Genomic DNA, 24823 nt, shown 5'->3' with positions numbered 1-24823 from the left:
CTCTTCTGCCAGGAATCCACGAACAGGACCACCACCTGCAATCTAACCCCTTTGACTAAGTTTCAAGGTTCAAACCAGGAATAACCCCAAACTGAAAACCAGCAAAATATCCTATTAAGGTTGCCAAGCACATGGTCCCTGAACCAACGATCCAGGGAATAACATACATTTCTCTCTTGTTTGTCCTGTTTGTCTGTCCTAATTAGATTGTAAGCTCTGTCAAGCAGGGACTGTCTCTTCATGTTCAAGTGTACAGCGCTGTGTACGTCTAGTAGCGCTATAGAAATGATAAGTTGTAGTAGTAGTAGTAGGTACAGGCTGCTACCATGCCTTGGTCAGCAATAAAAGGCAAACACGCACAACTCCTCACCAAAGGAAGAATAAACTGGAGGAGACACTTCAGGTCCAACATAAGTACATAAGTACATAAGTAGTGCCATACTGGGAAAGACCAAAGGTCCATCTAGCCCAGCATCCTGTCACCGACAGTGGCCAATCCAGGTCAAGGGCACCTGGCACGCTCCCTAAACGTAAAAACATTCCAGACAAGTTATACCTAACTAGACTATATAAGACCCATGGTGTGAACCTAAGGTCCTACATGGGACACTCATCCAGAAGGCCATGGACCCTAGAGAACTTGCTACTTGAGGAATGTCTCATACCCTTGATGTTTATACTCCATAACTGTATTCATCCTAGGAAGAAGGGGGACCACTCCTTGACCCAGGACATATGCCAGCAGAACTATGTCTGTTTAATTCTATGTGGAACTACCTGACCAGAGGAAGGGAGCCCTTCTGCAAGAGTCCAACTAGGGAGATCCAAAGACTTCCTTGAGCTTAAATGCCATCGCTTCTCAACCACATAACATTGTCCCTGAAACCTGCCAGGAATGATAAGGGAGATCCTGTGAACAAGAGTCCAACCAGCCAGAGAGAAGACTTCCAATATGTCCACTAAAGAACCTGGATAGCCACAGCCATTGAGCACCAAGATGAAAACTCCCTGCCAAAGTCCACTTCTCCAAGTAAGGGAGGAAGACATTTGAAAAAGAATCCTAAAGGCCCCCATGTGCACTCTATGGATCCCCAAGTAAACTGGAGAGCCAGACTAAATTCAAAACAAGTACTACCATAATCGCTGGAAGAAAAGGGAAAATTACATCGCCTGCAGCTACTCCTGTCAGGGCACCTCAGAGCTCACTGCCCCTGAAAATCTGTGGATGCATAAAAGGTCTCTTATGCAGAGCCAAATGTTTGCCGTTGCCACAGGCAGGTAGGTACACAGATGGCCACTTGCCAGCAGGGCCAGAGATTGTGAAAATCAACCCCGAAGGCTGAGTCATCACCACCTTGATAAGCCAGATGCCCCAACCAGCCTTGCTCTATTCACAGCTATTCTGAGCACCCACTGGCCCAATCTGCAGCCCATCCTCATACTACAACCATCCCTAGAGCTGCCGAGAGCCCTGTCTTCTCCCAGTACTGTTGCTGGCAGATACTTCTCATGCCCTTGCTTAATCAAAGGAAAGACCAAGCCCTGAAAGCTCCTATGGCCAAGGACTTAACCATAGGCTACAAGCCATAATCTGCGCCCCAGAGGCCCAATAAAAATCATCATTCTGTTGCTCCAGTTCATTTGCATCCATCTGCTGGAAGCAGAGAAATATTGTCAAGTTCCAGGGCTGCACTACCCCCTTTTATCCAGGTTAGGATGTCACTGAAACTTCTGTGTGTTCTTTGTCTCCATCTGCTGGTTGTGGGACACAACCTACTCATTTGGACTTTAGCAGGATAAAGAAACACTGGCTTTTTGTGTTTGCAAGTTACCCCAACCTGAAGCAACAGTAAATACACGCAAAGATTTCTCTCCTTGTACGCCTCTTTCACACGATTTTTGTAAGTTGTCTACATGGGTTCATTTTGTACCAGTACTGTGAGTATTAAAGACTGTTCTTCAGAGAGTACTTTTGGACTAGAGAGCTGCAGGTCGACATAGATTTCACCTGGATCTAACCCATCTCCACAAGTTATCTCCTCCATCCATGTCCATTCCCTATGCTAAAAAAAAAAAAAAAAAAACAGACTTGGGGCTACTGTTATTTTATCACACATTGATAACATCCCCTCTCAGTGCTTATGGAGATTTCAACGCTATTAACCATATCCATTATTATTTTTTTTTTTAGTGCTATAATAATTTCCAATATCATATACATATAACCCAGCTCTTACAAATATCATTAAATTCCATTTTAGTCAAAGGCATTTAGAGATATTTACTATCAAATGTAGGATCTTTCAGAATTCATCCAGTAAACACCACACAGGCTTATTGATGTGAGCCAGGCACTTTTATGGTGAACTGGTATTCCTCATTTGATCCATCAATTTAATCAAAGCACCAAAATACTTTTTTTCTTTTTTCTTATATAACTTAAAACATAGGCACTTAGCTCTATCTGTAGCATAGCTCAAAAAACTTCCTTCTTTGAAAAACTTTAAAGAAGTATATTATTCATCCCGGAGATCCTCATACCGACATGAATTCACATTTCGCACAACAGTGCTGTATCAAGGTATATCTCCTCTGATTTTCACGGAGAAAATCCCCCATTCTTTCATCAATCCTTTCATCAATGGGGGATTTTCTCCGTGAAAATCAGAGGAGATATACCTTGATACAGCACTGTTGTGCGAAATGTGAATTCATGTCGGTATGAGGATCTCCGGGATGAATAATATACTTCTTTAAAGTTTTTCAAAGAAGGAAGTTTTTTGAGCTATGCTACAGATAGAGCTAAGTGCCTATGTTTTAAGTTATATAAGAAAAAAGAAAAAAAGTATTTTGGTGCTTTGATTAAATTGATGGATCAAATGAGGAATACCAGTTCACCATAAAAGTGCCTGGCTCACATCAATAAGCCTGTGTGGTGTTTACTGGATGAATTCTGAAAGATCCTACATTTTTGATAGTAAATATCTCTAAATGCCTTTGACTAAAATGGAATTTAATGATATTTGTAAGAGCTGGGTTATATGTATATGATGTTCTAATATACCCCCTCTATTGAAATATCTATCACCACATTTGGGATAATAATTTCCAAAGCACAAGGAAAGGATAGGTAGGCTGGCCTGGCACTACATTTCTGTCAAAATCCCGCAGGACCTGCATCCATCCCCGCGGGAGTCCTGTGGACCTGGAGGGGATCCCCGCAGGAACCACTGGATTCCCACTAACCCCATTCAGCTCAGCTCTCTATTTTGGACTAAGATCTGTTCTTGTCACTTTGTTTTTTTGTTTTGAGTGCCACAGTTAACATACTTTAAACCTTTAGTAGTATGCTTCTCTTACCTTGGATGCAGATTTTTGGCGTCTCTGTGACAGATTCTTCTGTTTTCTTTCGTTTGGAAGGAAGGGCACATGGCTCCTCTCCTCGCTCAATCAGCGACAAGATGTCAGGTTTTGGGATCTGATGCCCTAGTAGAGAAAACACAAGTGATCCCACTTTACCAATTAAAAATGGGAGGGTTGGGGGGGGAAGCATAAAACCCACAGAAAACATTTCACACTGTGTAGCACTCACATCACTGACTTTTGCCAGTATAACAGCTATTGCTTTTCAGTGCTTTTGTCAAACAGAGGACAACTCAAGGATTATACAGCCAGGACCTTGTTTATACTCTTGTTGTTAAGCATTCCGCTATTAACATCAGATTCATCAGACCCCTGAGGCAGGCCTACGGGCTGAAACACGGCCGTGTAGGGTCGTATTTTAGCTGTTTCCAATAAAGGCTATTTTGTTATCCTCCTCGGACCTACCTCACTGTCTTGTTCGTTGCCCTAGTAGAGAAAACACAATTGATCCCACTTTACCAATTAAAAATGGGAAGGTTGAGGGAGGCATAAAACCACAGAAAACATTTCACATTGATACTTTTAGGGGCATCCTGCAAAACTGTGCAATGAAGAATTCTGCACAGGCAATGGCAGCGACAGCTCAACTAGCCTCCCTCCTGTGATGGAGTATGAAGAACCAGTGCACAGCTGCACACTGGGTCATGTACTCCTCTCCTCTGCCATCTTGGGCCCAACTGTTCCTTTTGAACCATATGGGCCTCCATACAGCAGAGGAGGAGGAAGTAGCTCCATATGCACTGGTCACCTCTTGCTGCACAATCAGGGAGAGGGGCTGAAGAAAACTAGGTGGAGTTTTGACAGGGCTGGAGAAAGCTGGAGGGAGTGTGTGCCACGGGAGGGAAGGACTGGAGAAAGTTTTAGGTACGCCATTAGGGAAGAGGCAAAGAAAGGACGTGCGACAGTATGTGCTTGTGAGGGAACGATGAGAAAAGGGAAGTGGGTTATGTTTTTTTTGGCACCAGGGATATATCCTAGTCTGACCTGCACTAGTCAACTCTGATTGACCTGTCAGTTTATAGAGAAGTGCAGGAGACCAAGGCTGCAATTACTTAAGACCTCTTTAGACTCCTACTTATATATTGTGTTTCCTAACATCTAATCCTATTTCACTATTGGGAAGTTACTAACCAAGAAGTTTCATGTCCTAATCTGGTTGTTTAATGTTGTATGGGATTTAGGGAAATTTTCTTGTCATAGACATCTGATTCCATTGTCAAAGCAGTAAAAGGAAGAATGGAGGACAGTTTCTAGTTCTGAAGATATCGTTTATTTTTATACTTACTCAAACAGACAACAAGTATCATCAAAGCATACATTCTCTGGTGCTGGGGATCGACTAGCGTGACCTCTTTCTGCAAGGTGTCTCGAATGAATGTGTGTCCCTGTAGCTAAAGCTGTCAGCTTTTTTATATTCTCTCGATCCCATTAATTAACATGGGCCTCCATAGACTTCAATATTAACTTGTTTACAAGATACAAGACGGTACATTTAACCGCAAAATGTTCCGGAAAAGGGCTTGGCCAAATGTTCCCACCGGCATTTCCCTGTTCTACACCTGCATGTGTTATTTACTCCATTCTAAGTTTCGTTTCTTGATCTGCTAACTCTCCTTGTGAGAAATAGAAACTTAATTCTTTTTCTGACAAAAACATATATTTTTTTCATTCCACTCAGTACTTGACCTGAATTTTCCAACAGGTTCCTAGGCCCCAGCCATTGAGCTGGGCCCCCTCTGGTTGGATTCAAGTTGTACTATATCTCTACAGTTAATGCATCTGAGAGGAGAACTTGGGTACCGACAGAAGTGTGTGTGTGTGTGGGGGGGGGGGGGGGGGGGGAGTCTTGCTGGGATTTGAGAAGAGAGAAGGGAGGATAGTGAAACTCATTGAAATACTTTTTATCAATTAGATTTGACAGCACCCACCTCCTCGTCGGCAGACCACCTGACCGGCACATTATCATCTATAGAAGATTAACACTTTTCATAAGAAGATAAAAGCTAAGTTATTATTCACTTTAAGGGATTATAAGATACAAAATATTTAACTGTGGTCTGCCGACAAGGAGGTGGGTGCTGTCAAATCTAATTGATAAAAAGTATTTCAAGGAGTTTCACCGCTGAGGTGAGCAATGTTAATTTCTTATTGAAGATTTTCTGGTGGTCAGTTCTACTACTAGCGATATTGCATACCACTGGACATTACAATAAGCTAAACTGAGATTCACTATGAAACAAGTTATATAATGAACACAGTTTTTCTGAGGCTTACAGTGGCCTTGAAGGCTATGAACTCAAGTTTAGGAGACACTCAAGGAAGTTACATGGAAATACTTTTCAAAACAAATAGGAGGAAATATTTTTTCACTCAATAGTTAAGCTTTGGAACTCTTTGCTGGAGGATGTGGTAACAGCAGTTTGTGTATCTGGGTTTAAAAATGATTTGGACAAGTTCCTGGAGGAAATGTCCGTAGTCTGCTATTGAGACAGACATGGGGAAGCAACTGCTTGCCCTGGGATTTGTAACAAGGAATGTTACCACAATTTGGGCTTCTGCCACATACTTGTGACCTGGCTTGGCCACTGTTGGAAACAGGATACTGGTCTAGATGGACCATTGGTCTGACCCGGTATGGCTATTCTTATGCTCTTATGTAGTGCTTGGCTCACTGACCATTCGCATTGCAACAGAGAAGTTACCCACTGATCCAGGACATGGTGAGGTCTCCAGCGGAAGCTTGGAGCAAAACAGGCCCATGAGGACCTTCGCTGTTTTTCTTTGTCCTGTTTAAATTGAGTGACCATTTACTAGAACAAGACATTTTCTATAATAAGTGACTCAGCCTATATGACACAATTATGTGGAAGAAATGTTAATGTTTAGTTAAACTGCACTCTTTTAATGATTTTTGTTTGAATTTCGTTTGAAGTTTTGTTTACACTCATTGAGAATTTTTAAAGGGGAGGTTTCTTGACCGATGATTGGTATTTTTCAACTGTGCGCATACTGTATTGCTAAAAAGCACAGATTTTGCCACCGGGTCTTTTTCCTCCCTCTTTTTCATATAAAGCAATATATAAAGAAAAGTTAGAAATGTTTATGTCATGATTCACTGATTAGTTGGGGTTATTATTAGTTGTTGAACCAAATGTCCTAGGCAATAGGCCTTGAAACCTAGACATAAAATAAGAAAATTGTCAGTAGCACAGCCGAACAAGTATGTAGGCCAGAAAGATATGATATACCTGCTGATGGAACAGACAGGGCCTGAGAAAGGGAAAAGAAAGAATGCTGCTTGCCAATTATGTTATAATGCCAAAGAATGAATCACGATTCTGAAATTTGCTAATAAAAGCAGCCCAGCAAACAGGAGACTCAGACGTCTTACAAGGCTGAATTTTTGCAGCTGTGATAACCTCTCCTGAAGCTGGCTTTATTTACAACTGTAACTTGTGTAATGTTTATTTTCCTCAAACACACCTTGGGCTCTGAAATCCAAGAGCCGAGGTAAGGGCAAGGAGTCTCAAAGATTTCTACAGTCATCAAACCTACCATGGGAGGGTAAGGGGTTCAAGCTAAGAAAGAGTGAGGAAGGTGGAATCTGAGGAAGGAAAAGGGTGGGGGACTGATTTCATGCTTGGCAGAGAAGTAAGGCTTTATGGTGGGGGAATTCTGTGCAAACAAATAAAAAAAAAAGAAAACAGAATTTTCAAATATGTATGGAATTTTTTTTTTCAGTTTAAAGTATTTATTGAATACAGGACTGCTCTAATAAGATTAAAAACATCGTATTCTATTGTCAATGAACATCTTTAAAAAGAGAACAAAATGATAATCTCTAATAAGTGTCCAAGTACTCCAAAATTGTAACTTCCATATTTTATCATAAGGTTTATTAAAAGTACACCCTTATCCATCCCCTAAAAGAAAGAGAAAAAACAGAAGGGGGAAAAAAAACAACCCTCTCATCACATTCAATCCCCATAGCTCAAAACGAACAGTGTGTAACAAAAGGTATCCAAATATCTTCCCACTTAGACAAAGTGTGATGACGTTTAGCCCACAATCTCTCCATTTCACAGATATACCATAACTTATTTAACCATGCAATCAAAGAAGGAACTTTAGGAGACTTCCAATGTGCAGCTAGCGTAACTCTAGCAGCTGACATAGCATGTCGAACCAATATACCCTGAGATGTGTTTAGACCAGGTACAAGAAAAACTCTGGGGACCACTGAACAGATTTAGAAAGCCATTTCTGAAGTCTATATTGAATTGCTTTCCAAAATGCTCGTACTTTAGTACAGGTCCACCAGAGATGGCCCATGGTACCCCCTCTGGCCACATAAAGGCGAAACAGCTGTAAACATATGATGCAGACGAACAGGAGTCAAATACCACCGGTATAAAACTTTGACTGCATTTTCTTTGAAAGGAACAGAAACAGACGTTCTCAAAACCGCATGTTCCATACGTGACCAGACATCATCACCCAATGTCAATCCCAGCTTCCGATGCTCAACAGGGTGTCGCACCATACCCATGTAAGTAAGCATATAAACAAGAGATAAGAGATATGTACAGAATTTTAAAAACTTTTGCACACAGTCCCCCCCCCAAGAGTAAAATGAGCATCATCATGGTATTACTAATTCATACCCAACTTAAAAAAAACCCCGACAACTGGTGGATCCCATAACACCTTACAAATGGGATCATCTGATTTTAGAATGAACGCAAAAAATGTGTGCTTTCCAATAGCCAAAATAGACGGGCAGAGTTGATTCTATCATTTGTCTTCCTCCAATTCTCTATTTTAGGTAGATTGTTATTTGTATAGTGCTAGGAGGCACATGAAGCTTTTCACAGAGATACGTATAAGCCCTTGCTTCATTCATCTTAGTCAAGATGGCGGACAGACAATCCACAAAGACGTAAAACAAATTAGAAGCTTTGGGTTAAACAGCAAGCCTATGACTGGCACGAAGTGAATCAGGCAGATTCAAGGCAGGATGGAGGCACAGGCAAAACTAGGTATGTGCCTAGAGCCCATATATTTATGAGGGGTACTCTTACATGTGCTAATTCAAAGGCTTTCAATGCAGATGGTTTTTATCTGGTAATCAGCTGCTGTAGAAAGAGTGTATGAAGGGATGGAATCCACTTCCACCTGTAGAGGACTGTCTATTCTCCTTGTGCTCTGGCAAGAAGTGCATCTTACCCTCCGCTTCCTCCTCAGCTGATTTCCTCTGCAGCAGTCATAAGTACTGGGACAGACCAAAGGTCCATCAAGCCCAGTATCCTGTTTCCAACAGTGGCCAATCCAGGTCACAAATACCTGGCAAGATCCCGAAAAAGTTCAATACATTTTAAGCTGCTTATCCCAGAAATAAGCAGTGGATTTTCCCCAAATCAATTTAATAATGGTCTATGGACTTTTCCTTTAGGAAGTCATCCAGACCTTTTTTTAAAGCCCGCTAAGCTAATCGCCTTTACCACATTCTCTGGCAACGAATTCCAGAGTTTAATTACACATTGAGTGAAGAAAATTTTTCTTCAATTTGTATTAAATTTACTACTTTGTAGCTTCATCACATGCTCCCTAGTCCTAGTATTTTTGGAAAGAGTAAACAAATGATTCACGTCAACCCATTCCAGTCAGAACTGAATGCTGCTCTGTTTGAGGGAGTTTTAAAATGGGGGGGGGGGGGGGGGGGGGGCACTGTACTTGTTTGCCCAGGGTAGATTATACATGAGATTTAGCTTAGAAATGAGCCCTCCTAGGATGGGACTCAATTCCTTCCCAAAATGTCTTATCTAATTGGCTGAAGCTGCAGGAATCAGGCACTCTCTGTTGCTAAATCCATAAGAAAAGCAGAAACCGTAATGGGTGGGCGAGGGGCGATAAGAGGGAATCAACAAAAATTCACCCTAGCCCTTCTCGTTTCAACAAAAGAGGCAGCATGAAAAACATTTTTAAACACTAAATAAAGTACCAAAAATGGAGGGCGCCTTCTGTAAAAGTTATTGCCCCTAAGTTGCTAGTGGGAGCTCTACCTGTAAGCAGGAGATGAGAAGTAAATCAAGGTCAACAAAAAGAGAACTGAATATCAAAACACTAATTAACAAATGTAAAAAATAAAAATAAAAAAAATGTATATATATATACATATATATATATATATATATATATATAGCTGCAAGGTCTTTCCCTTTTAACCATGCAATTGCTCAAACAGGAGAATATAGAAGGCACTGGAAGACAGACAATCCTTGTGTCAAAAAATATCACCATCATGGAGTAGAGGCCTAATGGGAGGCGGGGCTGGTGGTTGGGAGGCGGGGATAGTTCTGGGCGGACTTATACGGTCTGTGCCAGAGCTGGTGGTGGGAGGCGGGACTGGTGGTTGGGAGGCGAGGATAGTGCTGGGCAGACTTACACGGTCTGTGCCCTGAAGAGGACAGGTACAAATCAAAGAAGGGTATACACAAAAAGTAGCACATATGAGTTTATTTTGTTGGGCAGACTGGATGGACCGTGCAGGTCTTTTTCTGCCGTCATCTACTATGTTACTATGTAATGGTTAGAGCACCGGTCTTGACATCCAGAGGTGAGGCTGGTTCAAATCCCAGTGCTGCTCCATGTGATCTTGGGCAAGTCACTTAACCCTCCATTGCCTCAGGTACAAACAGATTGTGAGTCCTCCAGGGACAGGGAAATACCCAGTGTATCTGAATGTAACTCACCTTGAGCTACTACTGAAAAAAGGTGTGAGCAAAATCCAAACATCAATAAATAAAATAAATATATCAAAATAAGTCAAACCAAGGAAACAGTCAAAATGATCAGAAGGGAAAAAAAATGAAAACAAGGACTTCATTAGTTTTATTGTTTCTGGCCACTGCTTTTTGTAGCAGGCACCTGTAAATTTTTACCTAGCGCAATCATTATTTCGTAGATTTCCTTCATGAGCTCTTTGTACATTTCCCGTTGCCATTCTTCCAAGTTCTTCCACTGCTCCTCTGAGAAATAGATAGCAGCATCGTCAAATGTCACCTGAAAAGAAGACACACACAGTCAGCTGGCACTTCCATTAAAGTCTGCAACTACCGTGTTTCCACGAAAATAAGACACTCAGGCATATTTTCAAAGCACTTATCCTTCCAAAGTTCCATAGGTTTCTATGGAACTTTGGAAGGCTAAGTGCTTTGAAAATATGCCTCACTGTCTTATATTAATTTTTGCCCCCCAAAATGCACTAGGTCTTATTTTCAGGGGCTGTCTTATTTTTCGGGGAAACATCAGGGTTGGATCGGGGTTGGCCCGCCCGCCCTCCGTCGCTCCCGGAAGTAACCTTAAACGCCTCCTTTCACCTTCGCAACAAGGAGCAGCAGGGCAGGCCACTCCTTCCTTCCGTGTCCCGCCCTCGCCTGACGTAACGTCCGCGAGGGCGTGGCATGGAAAGAAGGAGAGGTCTGCCCTGCTGCTGCTTGCTGCGAAGGTGAAAGGAGGCGTTTAAGGTTAGTTCCGGGAGCGATGGAGGGTGGGCCCGGCAACCTCGGGTGGGGGTGGGGGGGGGGGCCCGGGGGTGGCCTTGTCCGGCTCTCGGCAGCCCTGCTTTCAAACAAAAATTTGCTAGGTCTTACTTTCGGGGGAGGCCTTATATCTACCAATTCAGGAAAACCTCTACTAGGTCTTATTTTCGGGGGATGTCTTACTTTCGGGGAAACAGGGTAAATGCAAGCTCATAGTAGCCCCCATCCTTCACTACAGAATGTTTCTCTTCCCCTCCCCCACCCTATTTCAGTCTGAGCCTTCTGTGCTTCTTGGGTATTGGAAATAAAATACAGAAGAAGGAATATTTAGAAAAGGTATTTACGTTCTGAAATGGCCATTACTACTATCTACTCCCAAAACGGTTCTCTTGATTCAAAATAATGAATTCGGATATGGATTTTTATTGCTCACTTTTCCAAACTCGAGCTCAAGTCACTTTGCACTTATTTTATTTCTTATATATTGCAAGCCCTAAAGCTACCCAAATGGTGAACATTCAAGTATAGTAGATATTTTTCTATTACAGAAGGCTTGTGATCTATAGGTGAGGTCACCGAGTGCCATATGACTTACCCAAGGTCATAAGCAGTCCGCCTGACTGATTTGAACCTGATGCTTCAACCCTGAGGCTAATCCTTCACTCACAAAATGTACAGGGGGGGGGGGGGGGGGGGGGGGGGGGAAGAGAACCACTATAGCCTTTAATCAGAGGACAGCGTAACCACTGCTACCAGGCTCACCAGATTCCACCAACTCAGACAAGAGAGATCTCATCTTATTATACCTAGTCTTTCATGGATTCTATAGCAAGTAGCACTGTACAAAATTAGATAAACCCCTTCCTCTATGCATTTATTTATTTATTAGGATTTATTTACCGCCTTTTTGAAGGAATTCACTCAAGGCGGTGTACAGTAAGAATAGATCAAACATGAGCAGGAGGCAATTAGAGCAGTAAAAATATTCAAACAACAATACAAAGTATGGCATGGTATACTACTTGCAAAGACAACACAATATGTACTAGAACATTATAATTGGTAGTGAAGGGTAAGGCAAAGTTGTAACATATAGACTCCCTGAGCCAGTACGTCAGGCTCAGTCTCTGGCTGTCTTCAAGTCTAGGCTTAAAGCCCACCTCTTTGCTACTGCTTTCGACTCCTAACCATGACTCTCTTACTCAACACCCTCACTTATCACCCCTACCACTGCAATTTCCCCACCCCTAGCTGTCTGTTCGTCTGTCCAATTTAGATTGTAAGCTCTGTTGAGCAGGGACAGTCTTTTCATGTTAATTTGTACAGCGCTGCCTAAGTCTAGTAGCGCTATAGAATTGTTTAATAGTAGTAGAGTAAGAAAGTAGGAAGAATTAGAAAGTAAGGTGATTGATTTGAAGAAAGTTGCACATGAGGTCAGAGAGATGGTTAAATATTATCTCAGCTAGGGTAGGAGTGGATAAACATTGTAAGCATTACCAAACCAAGGGAAAAGCAGAGCAAAGGGAGTTGTGAATGTCAGCTCTATTTTGGTGGGGTGAGAAGGGAGAGTCAGTCATCAAGACAGAGCGAGAAAAGTGATGAATCTGTTTATGCACATGGCACCTTTTCATGGACAATGGAATTTATTTAGCCACACAAATGTTTAAGAAAAAACAACAGACTAGAGCAGTGTCTTCAGTATTCTCTGGGGTGACTCCCAGGTCCATTCCGATCCACTCAGGGCCTCCGCTCTAGGTGCTATTTTTCTCCCAGTTACTACTTATGGCTCCAGTACACTTTTTCTTCTTGGTAATGTCCCTTCCTAATCTGTTTCTCCATCTGAAACCACTGTACACTGCTGGAACACAATGTCCATTCTCTGTATTCATCATCTCACCATCTCTTTTTTTCCTCTTCCTTTTTCTCAGCTCTCAACCTTCAACATTTCCTTCCTTCCATTCATCCATCTCCTTTCCGAGTACATCTCGCCTTCATCGCTGTCATACCTCTCCTACTCTTCTCCGTACTCTCCTGCTCCTTCTCCTGCTCTCCGCTGGGGACATTAATCTCAATCCTGGTCCTCCACATCAGATCTCATCCTATTTGTGCAGGTCACACCATGATAACTCCAATCTAATTTCTGTTCCTTTCCTCCCCCCTTCTTCCCTGCCTTTCTCTTGCGCTCTGTGGAATGCCCGCTCTGTCTGTAACAAACTTTCCTACATCCATGACCTCTTTATCTCTCTTACTCTCCATCTGCTTGCCCTAACTGAAACTTGGCTTTATTTATTTATTTTATTTGTTGCATTTGTACCCCATATTTTCCCATCTATTTGCAGGCTCAGTGTGGCTTACATAGCAAATACAGAGTGATGTGATAGAGAATGAGATGTATGTGTTACAGACACATAATAGAATCAACAGAAGAAGAGTTATATAATGTTCATTGCAGGTTATGGTTCTGTTGTGTTGCTGAGTCCGGGCACTTAAGTTGGATCAGTAAGGTATGCCTTCTCGAACAGGTCGGCTTTCAGTTATTTCTGGAAGCTGAGGTAGTCGTGCATTGTCTTTATGGCTTTTGGTAGTGCGTTCCATAGTTGCGTGCTTATATAGGAGAAGCTGGATCCGTGGATTGATTTATACCTGAGTCCCTTGCAGCTGGGGTGGTGAAGATTTAGGTATGATCGTGATGATCTAATTGTGTTTCTTTTTGGTAGGTCTATAAGGTCAGACATATAACCTGGTGCTTCCCGTCCAATCTTAACCAATACATTTAGGAATTTTCAGGCTATTGACCCTTCTACTCTGTCCTGCAGTGTTTCAAATCTCTTCTCTACCACTATGTTATCCAAGTCTGTCAATGAGGCTGTCTCTTCCTATAATACTATTCTCTCCTCTGCTCTGGATACTCTCGCTCCTCCCATTCCCCATTTTGTAAAATGTACCAAACCCCAGCCTTGGCTGGCCTCTAGAATCTGCTACCTACATTCCTGTGCCCGCTCTGATGAACGCCTTTGGCTGAAATCCCGTGCCGACTTCATACATTTCAAATTCTTGCTGACCTCCTTCCAGTCTGCTCTTTTACTTGCCAAACAGGACTATTACATCCAGTTGACAAATTCTCTTGGCTCAAACCCTCGACGTCTCTTTGCCACACTGAACTCTCTCCTCAAAGTGCCTTCACCTCCAACCCCCCCTTCACTTTCCCCCCAGACTCTGGCTGAGTTCTTTCATGATAAGGTTCACAAGATTAAACTTGAATTCTCAACCAGGTCACCTCCACCTCTCCTTCCCTTAGTCCATTCTCTCTACCCTCCAACCCCTGCCTCCTTTTCTTCCTTTTCTGAAATCACTGAAGAGGAAACTACACATCTTATTTCCTCCTCGAAACTAACTACCTGTTCCTCTGATCCTATTCCCACCCATCTAACTTAACACCATTTCTCCTACTGTCATCCCTTTTATCTGTCATATCCTCAATCTTTCACTGTCCACTGCGACTGTTCCTGATGCCTTCAAACATGCCGTAGTCACACCACTCCTTAAAAAACCTTTATTGGACCCTACCTGTCCTTCCAACTATCACCCCCATCTCCCTCCTCCCTTTCCTATCCAAGATACTTGAACATGCTGTTCACTGCCGTTGCCTTGACTTTCTTTCATCTCAAGCTATTCTTGATCCACTTCAATCTGGCTTTCACCCCCTTCATTCAACTGAAACAGTGCTTGCTAAAGTCTCCAATGATCTGTTCCTGGCCAGATCAAAAGGTCTCTATTCCATCCTCATCCTTCTCGATCTATCTCCTGCTATTGACACTTATCACAGCCTACTCCTTGATGCGCTGTCCTCACTTGGATTTCAGGGCTCTGTTCTTTCCTGGTTTTCTTCTTATCTTTCCCCAGCGTACCTTTAGTGTATACTTTAGTGGATCCTCTACTTCTATCCCACTGTCAGTTGGTGTACCTCAGGGATCTGTCCTGGGACCTCTTCTTTTCTCCATCCATACTTCTTTCCTTGGTACTCTGATCTCATCCCATGGTTTCCAGTATCATCTTTACGCTGATGACTCCCAGATCTACCTCTCTACACCAGAAATTTCAGCCGAAATCCAGGCCAAAGTATCAGCCTGCCTGTCTGACATTGCTGCCTGGATGTCTCAGCGCCATCTGAAACTAAACATGACCAAGACTGAGCTTCTTATCTTTCCCTCTAAACCCACCTCTCTTCCTCCCCCATTCTCTATTTCTGTGGATAACACTCTCATCCTTCCTGTCTCATCAGCTCATAACCTTGGGGTCATCTTCGACTCCTCCCTCTCCTTCTCTGCCCATATTCAGCAGACTACTAAAACCTGTAATTTCTCTCTCTATAATATCAGCAAAATTAGCCCTTTCCTTTCTGAGCACACTACCAGAACCCTCATCCACACTCTTATCACCTCTCGCTTAGATTATTGCAACTTGCTTCTCACAGGTCTACCACTTAGCCATCTCTCTCCTCTTCAATCTGTTCAAAATTCTGCTGCACGACTAATATTCCGCCAGTGTCGTTATGCTCATATTAGCCCTCTCCTCAAGTCACTTCACTGGCTTCCTATCCGTTTCCGCATACAGTTCAAACTCCTCTTATTGACCTATAAGTGCATTCACTCTGCAGCTCCTCAGTACCTCTCCACTCTCATCTCTCCCTACATTCCTCCCCAGGAACTCCGTTCACTGGGTAGATCTCTTGTCTGCACCCTTCTCTTCCACTGCTAACTCAAGACTCCGTTCCTTTTATCTTGCTGCACCATATGCCTGGAATAGACTTCCTGAGCCGGTACGTCAAGCTCCATCTCTGGCCGTCTTCAAATCTAAGCTAAAAGCACACCTTTTTGATGCTGCTTTTAACTCCTAACCCTTTTTCACTTGTTCAGAAACCCTTATTTTATCATCCTCACTTTAATATTCCCTTATCTCTTGTTTGTCTGTCCTAATCAGATTGTAAGCTCTGTCGAGCAGGGACTGTCTCTTCATGTTCAAGTGTACAGCGCTGCGTAAGTCTAGTAGCGCTTTAGAAATGATAAGTAGTAGTGTTTCCCAAGCCGGTCCTGAAAGTATCCCTTGCCAGTCAGGTTTTCAGGATATCCACTACGAATATACATTAATTTGATTTGCATACACTGCCTCCATTATATGCAAATCTTTCATGCATACTCATTGTGGATATCCTGAAAACCTCACTGGCAAGGGATACTCCAGGACCGGTCTTGGAAAACACTGGACTAGAATAGGGGTGGGCAACGCTTTATACACTGAAGACCAAATGAATCTCAGTATACCCTAGTGGGCCGCTCACAGAAACTTAAGAAATACGCCATACAATTCACTGCCAATAAAACTCAATGTGGTAACTGAATGAACATAAATTATTACTAGAATGATCTGTTATCATATCCTTCTGTCTTTCCAAAACAGTTACTAACACTGTCAACGGTTCTACTGACAACAAAACTCTGGTTAATAAGGTCTGTGTGAGCTGTACTCTGTGTGCATGTCCCATGGTCTTGGGGGCTGCATAAAAGTCAATGGTAAACCACAGGTTTCCCACCCCTGGACTAGAATAATTGCACAGAAACTTACCAGGGGTTTATGTTTTCTCAGAACCTGACGAATTTCATGGGGAAGGTGGGGGGGGGGGGGGAAGCGGCTCAGAGAAGAAGTTAATCATAGGTGGCTGGGGATGTTAGAAGACAAAAGAAGGGGAATCTGAGAAATCAACAGTGGAGATGAAGTGGCAAAGTCACATGAAATGAAAAAAAAAAATTGGAGAGGGGTGAGAGAGAAGGAGGAGGGCAATAGGCAAGAGACAACAAGAGAAATGAATGCAAATGAAACAGCATTCTCAACACCAATAAGTCAAGGAGGAGGGAAAAAGTATTAGGAAAATGCATAAAGAAGATGGTGGTTGGGTGGCAGGAGGTGGGAGACTCAAGTAGTTGAAGTTGACAGGCAAAGGTGAGTATCAAGGGACTGGCACACTGTAAAGCTAGTAAAATTATTTTTTTTAAGGGTTAATAAGGAGATTAAACAGAGGAGGCACCAAAGGGTAGCCAGTGTCATGGGAAGAAGACACACTCATTAAGAAAAGGGACTATGGAAGTTGCCATGCAGCAGATTTTAATGAAGGCTTGACAGGGCAGGCTATTGGGAGAAAATGGTACCGTGATTATTTCATAGGGAAAACATTACATTAAGAATTTTATAGCAAAATATATATTTGATGTAGAATTGTATTTTATTTATAAATTTGGTATGTTCATCAGGATGTGTTTGTACTACTCTGTTCTGTTGCAAAGCACTTTGGGTTGAATTTTTGTCCAAGAACAATGTCTATAAGTTTAATATAACAAGTCAAGAATGTATTGACTTGGGCGGAAGGAAATCTGATCAATGGATGGTAAAGATAATTTGCTGGGTTTGATCTGATGCTGGTTGGGTAGCTGTTTCTTTAATTTACAAACGTTATGCGGTGTTGTGTCCAAATTGCCTTACTGAATTACAGACGAATGAATGACTAGTACAACTAAAACTATCATGTACACTGAACTAGGAACATGGAGATGAACCAAGGAATTACCTATTGAAATATGTCAAAAGGAAAGTGAGAGAGAGAGAGAAATGAATGGCCGACAAACCTCTGCTCAGCAAGGCTCAGTCTGCCCACATTATAATTCAGAAGACCTGACTTGGCCTGACCCAAGTCAGAGTACTGCTTCTGAGGGGCTGATGCTCAAAACCTAAAGCTGGCGTTGGAGACAATTAGTGCTGGAGTAGCGAATGTTCAAACAGCTCTAGAGCAGGAAACATGCGAGTCAAAGATGGCCACAAATTGTATTTAAATGTACTTAAACAGATGGATGTTAAATGAGGTCATTTGGTATTCCCTCCCAATACTCGGAGTATAGCACAGAACAAATGCTGCCCTTAGAGCTGGAAACTTACCACCACGTTGAAGGTTTTCGTCAAAATTTCTCCCTTTAAATTGCCTTTTTTTCTCCTTTAAAGAAGTGGAAGAAGCCCATGCAACCTATAAATGACCATAGTAAGAAGCTGCAGGCACATATCAGAGCAGTCGTTTTTCTGTGTTTAAATATGACCCTTTTAAGTGAAAACAACATTTTTGAAAATCTTATATTTAAAAGGTTTAGAAGAACGGTGCAGTGTGTGCTTGCAGTTCCGGTCTTGCCTGGGCAGGCGCACAAGAGCTGTGCTTACCGTGAAACTCTTGTGAACCCGGTGCATATAATTTGAATATCATTTGCTTTCAGCACTGCAGAGCTAAGTTTCTGCACTGATCTTGCACTATTTGGTCTGCACTGTTGGCCTTAGTACTGGATCTTTGAGCATAGGCCACTAAGAGAGAACATTAGAAATGTAGACTCAATGGCTCCAGCTAGACATAGAAAACTTTAAAGCAATGCGATTTACTCACATCTATTTATTTATTGCATTTGTATCCCACATTTTCCCACCTATTTGCAGGCTCAATGTGGCTTACAGAGTCCTGTTATGGCTTTGTCATTCCAAGATGTCAGATACAATTAGTGATGTGAAAATATTAAGTAAGGGAAAGAAGAGAAGATTTAGGTGGATAGGTATAGAAAGTAGACGTTCATAGCTGGGTAGGTTGGCGAGGTGATTTAGTAAGGTTGTGGGTTTTCTTTGTAGGCCTTGTTGAAGAGATGTGTCTTCAGAGATTTACGAAAGTTGGTTAGTTCGTCAATAGTTTTCAAGGTAGTAGGTAATGCATTCCACAACTGCGTGCTCATGTAAGAGAAGGTAGTTGAATGCATCAGCTTGTATTTTAGTCCTTTACAGCTGGGGAAGTGTAGATTCAGAAATTTGCGGGATGATCTTTTGGCATTTCTGGGAGGCAGGTCCACGAGGTTTAGCATATATGTTGGGGCGTTTGCGTGGATGATTTTGTGAACATGATAAAAAAGGTGCCCTAGAAATACAGTAACACAACTAGAGGGAATGGGAGTGGATACAGATAAGAGCCATAAAAATTCAATTGATTTGCTAAACAATAGAAAACACCTTAGGGACCAATGAAGTAGACTACTATGTTTTAGCACAGTGATTTACTATTTTCCCAGGCTAGTTTTACTCCTGATGCAAAGATTTCTAGGGTGGGAAAATCACAAGTAAAAGCACTACACTAGATAGAGTGGGAATGCAAAAGCATACAAAGTGCTTGAATAACAAAATTGCTTCCAATGTAAAAGCCGTACTGCTACTACTACTAGACATATGCAACGCTGTACACTGGACATGAAGAGACAGTCCCTGCTCGACAGAGCTTACAATCTAATTAGAAGAGACAGGACAAATAAGGGATAAGGAAATTACTAAGGTGGGAATGATAAAATAAGGGTACTGAACAAGTGAGTGAGGGTTAGGAGTTAAAAGTAGGGCTTTTAGCCTAGATTTGAAGACGACCAGAGATGGAGCTTGACGTACTGGCTCAGGAAGTCTATTCCAGGCATATGATGCAGCAACATAAAAGGAATGGAGTCTGGAGTTAGCATTGGAGGAGAAGGGTGCAGATAAGAGAGATTTACCCAGTGAAAGGAGTTCCCAGGGAGGTGTGTAGGGAGAGATAAAGATGGAGAGGAACTGAGGAGCTGCAGAGTGAATGCACTTGCAAGTCAATAATAGGAGTTTGAACTGTAAGCAGAAATGGATAGGAAGTCAATGACATGATTTATTTTATTTATTTAGATTTTGCTCACACCTTTTTCAGTAGTAGCTCAAGGTGAATTACATTCAGGTACTCTGGATATTTCTCTGTACCAGGAGGGCTCACAATCTTAAGTTTGTACCTGAGGCAATGGAGGGTTAAGTGACTTGCCCAAGATCACAAGGAGCAGCAGTGGGATGAGAGCTAATATAAGCACAGCAACACTGGCGGAATATAAGTCGCACTAGAAAATTACTCTTTAACGCTGCATCTTTACCTCAGCACAGGGCTGATGTAAAGATGCTGTGGCCCTGGTCACCCCCCACCCCCAACCACCACCTGCACTTTCCAACACCACTTCTTCCCCCCCCCCCCTTCTCTAGGCCCCCACAAATCTCTCTGATGGCACTCTGCACCTTCATCCCCCTTCTCTTTACCCCTCCCCCACAAAAAATAGGTTGGGGACCCAAGTGCCCCCCCCCCAGTGCCCCTCTAGAACCTCTCAATAATAATATCTTTTTTTTTATTGGACTAACAATACATTTTTTGACCAGGTTTCGAAGGTAACCCTTCTTCATCAGATCAGAAACAAGCAAATGTTGAGTGGAGGAGTGGCCTAGTGGTTAGGGTGGTGGACTTTGGTCCTGGGGAACTGAGGAACTGAGTTCAATTCCCACTTCAGGCACAGGCAGCTCCTTGTGACTCTGGGCAAGTCACTTAACCCTCCATTGCCCCATGTAAGCCGCATTGAGCCTGCCATGAGTGGGAAAGCACGGGGTACAAATGTAACAAAAAAAATAGATATATATATTCTGTTATTTCTCAACATTTGCTTATTTCCAATCTGATGAAGAAGGGTTACTTTCGAAAGCTAATCAAAAAAATGTATTAAGTTAGTCCAATAAAAAAAGATATTAAAAACCTATGTTTTTTTACACAGGCATTTGAGGTTCATCTGGCTGTTGGGGAGGGAGTACACTAGAAAAATCTGCAAAATATGATTTTAAGATTTAGACTCTAAGATAGGTTTTGGTTTGATGCGTCTTGGATGCAAGATGTATCTTATCTGGTTTATGGAGTTCTTTTTCTGTTATTTTATTATGGATTAATTTTAATTGCAAACCACTATGTATTGTAAAGATTTACCAGTATATCAAGTTTTAATAGAACAAAGTTATGAAGGGCACTCACTCTCAAGAGAGGGCAGAGGCTCCCAGGGGTTGAGAGGGAGGGCAATTGCATAAAGGAAGAAGGTGAAAAGTTGGGGCATGAGACTGCTGGGGTCGGGGTGGGGGGTGGACAGGGATTTAATGATGAGGAAATTATATACAAATAATAAAAATAAAGAACGCAGAATTTTAACACACTGAGCAGAATGCTTTATTTTCTTGTGCAGAATTCCCCAGGAAAATACTGTGTGTGGTTTAGAACACCAGTGATTGGCAGATTTTTAACTATTTTACAATTAGTAAGTAGCAATTTCCTGCTTTAGGCGTGATTAGCTGTTGCATCTGGTATAACTTTTCCAGGTATTTTGTTTCTGACATTGCTACAACCTCATTTTTTTTTTCAGTTGCCCTTATGTTTATTTGCTGTCTGTACACAAAAGCGAATCCCACAGTCCTTGGTAACGGATAGAAATATATTAAACTAGAACCAAGACTAATTGCTGCTACACATAAAAAAATTGGCTAACAGCAATACTGCCAAAAACTTTTTATGTTTTTTTTACTATTTTCTTATTAAAGAGTGCCCTCAGCAAAAACCACTTGTTTTAGGCAAGTACATTTCTTTGCCAAGTGGCATAGCACTTCTTTCATCAGGCCTCTCTATTTGTGTATGTGCTATTGCCCATCAAAATAGTGCTATAACATCAAACATATAAATGGCGAGTGACCGTACTCACTCGCAAATGCGCAGTAGAGACTTCCCTCTCTGCCCCGCCCCCGCGTCAATACGTGATGACGGGGGCGGGACAGAGAGGGAAGTCTCTACTGGCATGCTGCAGACGTCGGAACCGCTCCCCCCTCCCCCGGAGTCGCCGCCGCCCCTCCATCTGGCCCGAGCACTGTGAACTTACATCACCACGCAGCAGCAGGCACATCAGCAAAGCTGCAGTCGGGCTTCCATCTCTGCCTTTGTCCCGCCCTCGCCGACGTTACGTCACACGAGGGCAGGACACAGGCAGAGAAGGAAGCCCGCCCTGACGGCAGCTTTGCTGATGTGCCTGCTGCTGCGTGGTGATGTAAGTTCACAGTGCTGCTCGGGCTGGGTGGAGGGGCGGCGGCGGTGACTCCGGGGGAGGCTCGGAAACCCCCCCCCCATTCCAAAAGTAGCTCGATTTCACGGGCTCAACGACTAGTAACATAATAATAAATCAAAAACAAACTTATCTCTGAATGTTTTTTTTTTTCCAATTTGCACATTACATTCTCGCTTCTCATTCCACTCTCCACCGTCGCTCTCTCCGACTGATTGACAGTGGATAGAGGCATGCATGCACTGGGGAACCTACTGGATTATAATTAAAGATATTGAGTTCTACGCGCTCTGTACTAAATTGGCTCTTCATGGATTCTGCACTTCCTTATTATGGTATAAGGGTCAGAGCAGGTTTAGATGGGCAGGATTCACAGTAACACAGTAAATGATGGAAGATAAAGACCTGCATGGTTCAACCAGTCCTTCCAACAAGGGGGTGAATAAAGGCAAGGCGGTCGATATTGTGTACCTGGATTTTCAAAAGGTACCTCATGAAAGACTCCTAAGGAAATTAGAGAGTCATGGGATACGAGGTAATGTCCTATTGTGGATTAAAAACTAGTTAAAAGGTAGAAAACAGAGTGGGATTAAATGGTCAGTATTCTCAATGGAGAAGGGTAGATAGTGGGGTTCCCAGGGGTCTGTGCTCAGACCACTGCTTTTTAACATATTTATAAATGATCTAAAGATAGGAATAGCTAGTGAGGTAATTAAATGTGCTGATGAGGATTGTGAAAAATCGCAAGAGGACCTTACGAGACAGGGAGACTGGGCATCCAAATGGCAGATGCCGTTTAATGTGAGTAAGTGCAAAGTGATGCATGTGGGAAACAGGAACCCAAACTATAGCAATGTGATGCATGGTTCCACATTAGGAGTCACCAATCAGGAAAAGGAATCTAGGTGTCATTGTTGATATGTTGAAACCCTCTGCTCAGTGAGCAGCGGCAGTTAAAAAAGCAAGTAGAGCGTTAGGAACTAATAGGAAAGGAATGGAAATCAAAAATGAGAATGTTATAATGCCTTTGTATCGCTCCATGGTGCGACCACATCTTGAATATGGTGTGCAATTCTGGTCACCAAATCTCAAAACAGATATTGCAGAATTAGAAGAGGTACAGAGAAGGGTGATAAAAAATGATACAGGGGATGGGATGACTTCCCTATGAGGAAAGGCTAAAGCGGCTAGGGCTCTTCAGCTTGGAGAAAAGTCGGCTAAGGGGAGATATGATAGAAGTCAATAAAATGAGTGGAGTGGAACGAGTAAATGTGAATCGCTTGTTTACTCTTTCCAAAAATACTATGACAGGGGGGGCACGAGATGAAGCTGCTAAGTAGTAAATTTAAAACAAGCCAAAGAAAATATTCCTTCATTCAGTGTGTAATTAAACTCTGGAATTCATTGGCAGAGAATGTGATAAAAGCAGTTAGCTTAGCAAGCTTTAAAAAAAAAAAAAAAGGTTTGGATAATTTTCTAAAAGAAAAGTCCATCAGCCATTATTAAGATGGACTTGGGAAATCCACTTCTTATTTCTAGGATAAGCAGCATAAAATCTGTTTTACTGTTCTGGGATCTTGCCAGGTACTTGTGACCTGGATTGGCCACTGTTTAGAAACAGGATACTGGGTTTGATGGACCTTCGGTGTGTCACAATATGGCAACATTTATGTTCCTTATAAGCTGAGAAGACAAATTTCTGAGCTCTCAGAGACCTGTTTCATCCTGGTCCCGACTATCGCCCACTTTTATGCCCAATTCAATCCTGCTTGTTGAGGGAAAATATAGATATTATATTTTTTACCATAATACCCTTGTTTAATTGAATCATCTTTTCTTATGTAATAAATGAATGCATTAGAAAGTTCTGTGTTTCTTGGAGAAGTAGCCTAATGGTTAATAAAGTGGGCCGAGAACAGGGAAAAACAAGTTTGATTCCTATGGCAGCTCCTTGCGACCTTGGGCAAGTCAATTAACCCTTCACTGCCCCAGGTACAAACTAGATAATGGCACGGGGACAAAGTGTGTCCCCGTCCCATCCCCGTGGGTTCTTTGTCCCCACCCCATCCATGCAGGTTCTGTTTCCGTCCCTATCCCATCCCTGTGGGCTCTGTCCTCGTCTGCAGATGCCTCGAACACTTATGATTTTATATTTAAATCTTTTTATTAAAGTATAAAAAGGAACAATATGCTGTGCCACTGTTTATAAATCACAAATAGAAAAAAAGAAACATAACATCCAGCAACTATAATAACCCCACCACCACCACCCTCTCCTTTCCAACTTCAACAATAGCTGACTTCTACTACCCCAAGGAATCCTAATCCACCCTGTTAAAATGTCCAGGGGTACAAAATACAACCCGCTCTGTATGCCCTAGTGGGAGAGAAATATGCTTTATGAAGCACTGTTATGATTTTTTAATCTGTGGATGACTAAATCATCAATAATCCCAGGATTCAGTCTAGTTCTCCTGTCTTCCAGTCCTTCCTGCAATAGAAGATGTCTTCTTAGAAGATGTGCTGGTAGCAGGAATGTACTGGTTCCTTCATGCAAATTTTGAGAGTTGTGACCAGCATGTTTGCTTGTTTTTTCAAATTATCAATCGACTGCATCACTCAAATATGAACAGTCCAATTCATTAACAGGCTTCAAAGTAGAAAATGACATGGTTGGGGACAAAGTTTGTCCCTAACCCCACGGGCTCTGTCCCCGCCCCATCCCCGCGTCATTCTCTAGTACAAACCTTAGATTATGAAGCCCATTTGGGACAGGGAAAATACCTATAAGTACTTGTATGTACTATGTAAACCGCTTTGGTTGTACCACTGAAAATTGATATATAAAATCTCAAAGTAAAAAATAAAAATAAG

The 24823-nt window shown here is 42.3% G+C and overlaps 1 protein-coding gene across 1 annotated transcript in view; it reads right to left on the bottom strand.

Moving 5' to 3' along the window:
• Positions 1 to 24823, bottom strand: part of LOC115465779 (flocculation protein FLO11-like) — a 69340-nt gene that overhangs the window by 22538 nt on the left and 21979 nt on the right. Inside the window, exons 2-3 of the mRNA XM_030196503.1 lie at positions 10365 to 10485; positions 3361 to 3486 (exon numbers count right to left, since the gene is read on the bottom strand). Of these exons, the coding sequence (XP_030052363.1) occupies positions 3361 to 3486; positions 10365 to 10485 (247 nt within the window). The remainder of the gene's footprint in view (positions 1 to 3360; positions 3487 to 10364; positions 10486 to 24823) is intronic.

Source organism: Microcaecilia unicolor, chromosome 1 (genome assembly GCF_901765095.1).
Source record: "Microcaecilia unicolor chromosome 1, aMicUni1.1, whole genome shotgun sequence".
NCBI lineage: Eukaryota > Metazoa > Chordata > Amphibia > Gymnophiona > Siphonopidae > Microcaecilia > Microcaecilia unicolor.
The sequence above is the reverse complement of the archived record's forward strand: the minus strand, read 5'-3'. Positions and strand labels throughout refer to the sequence as shown.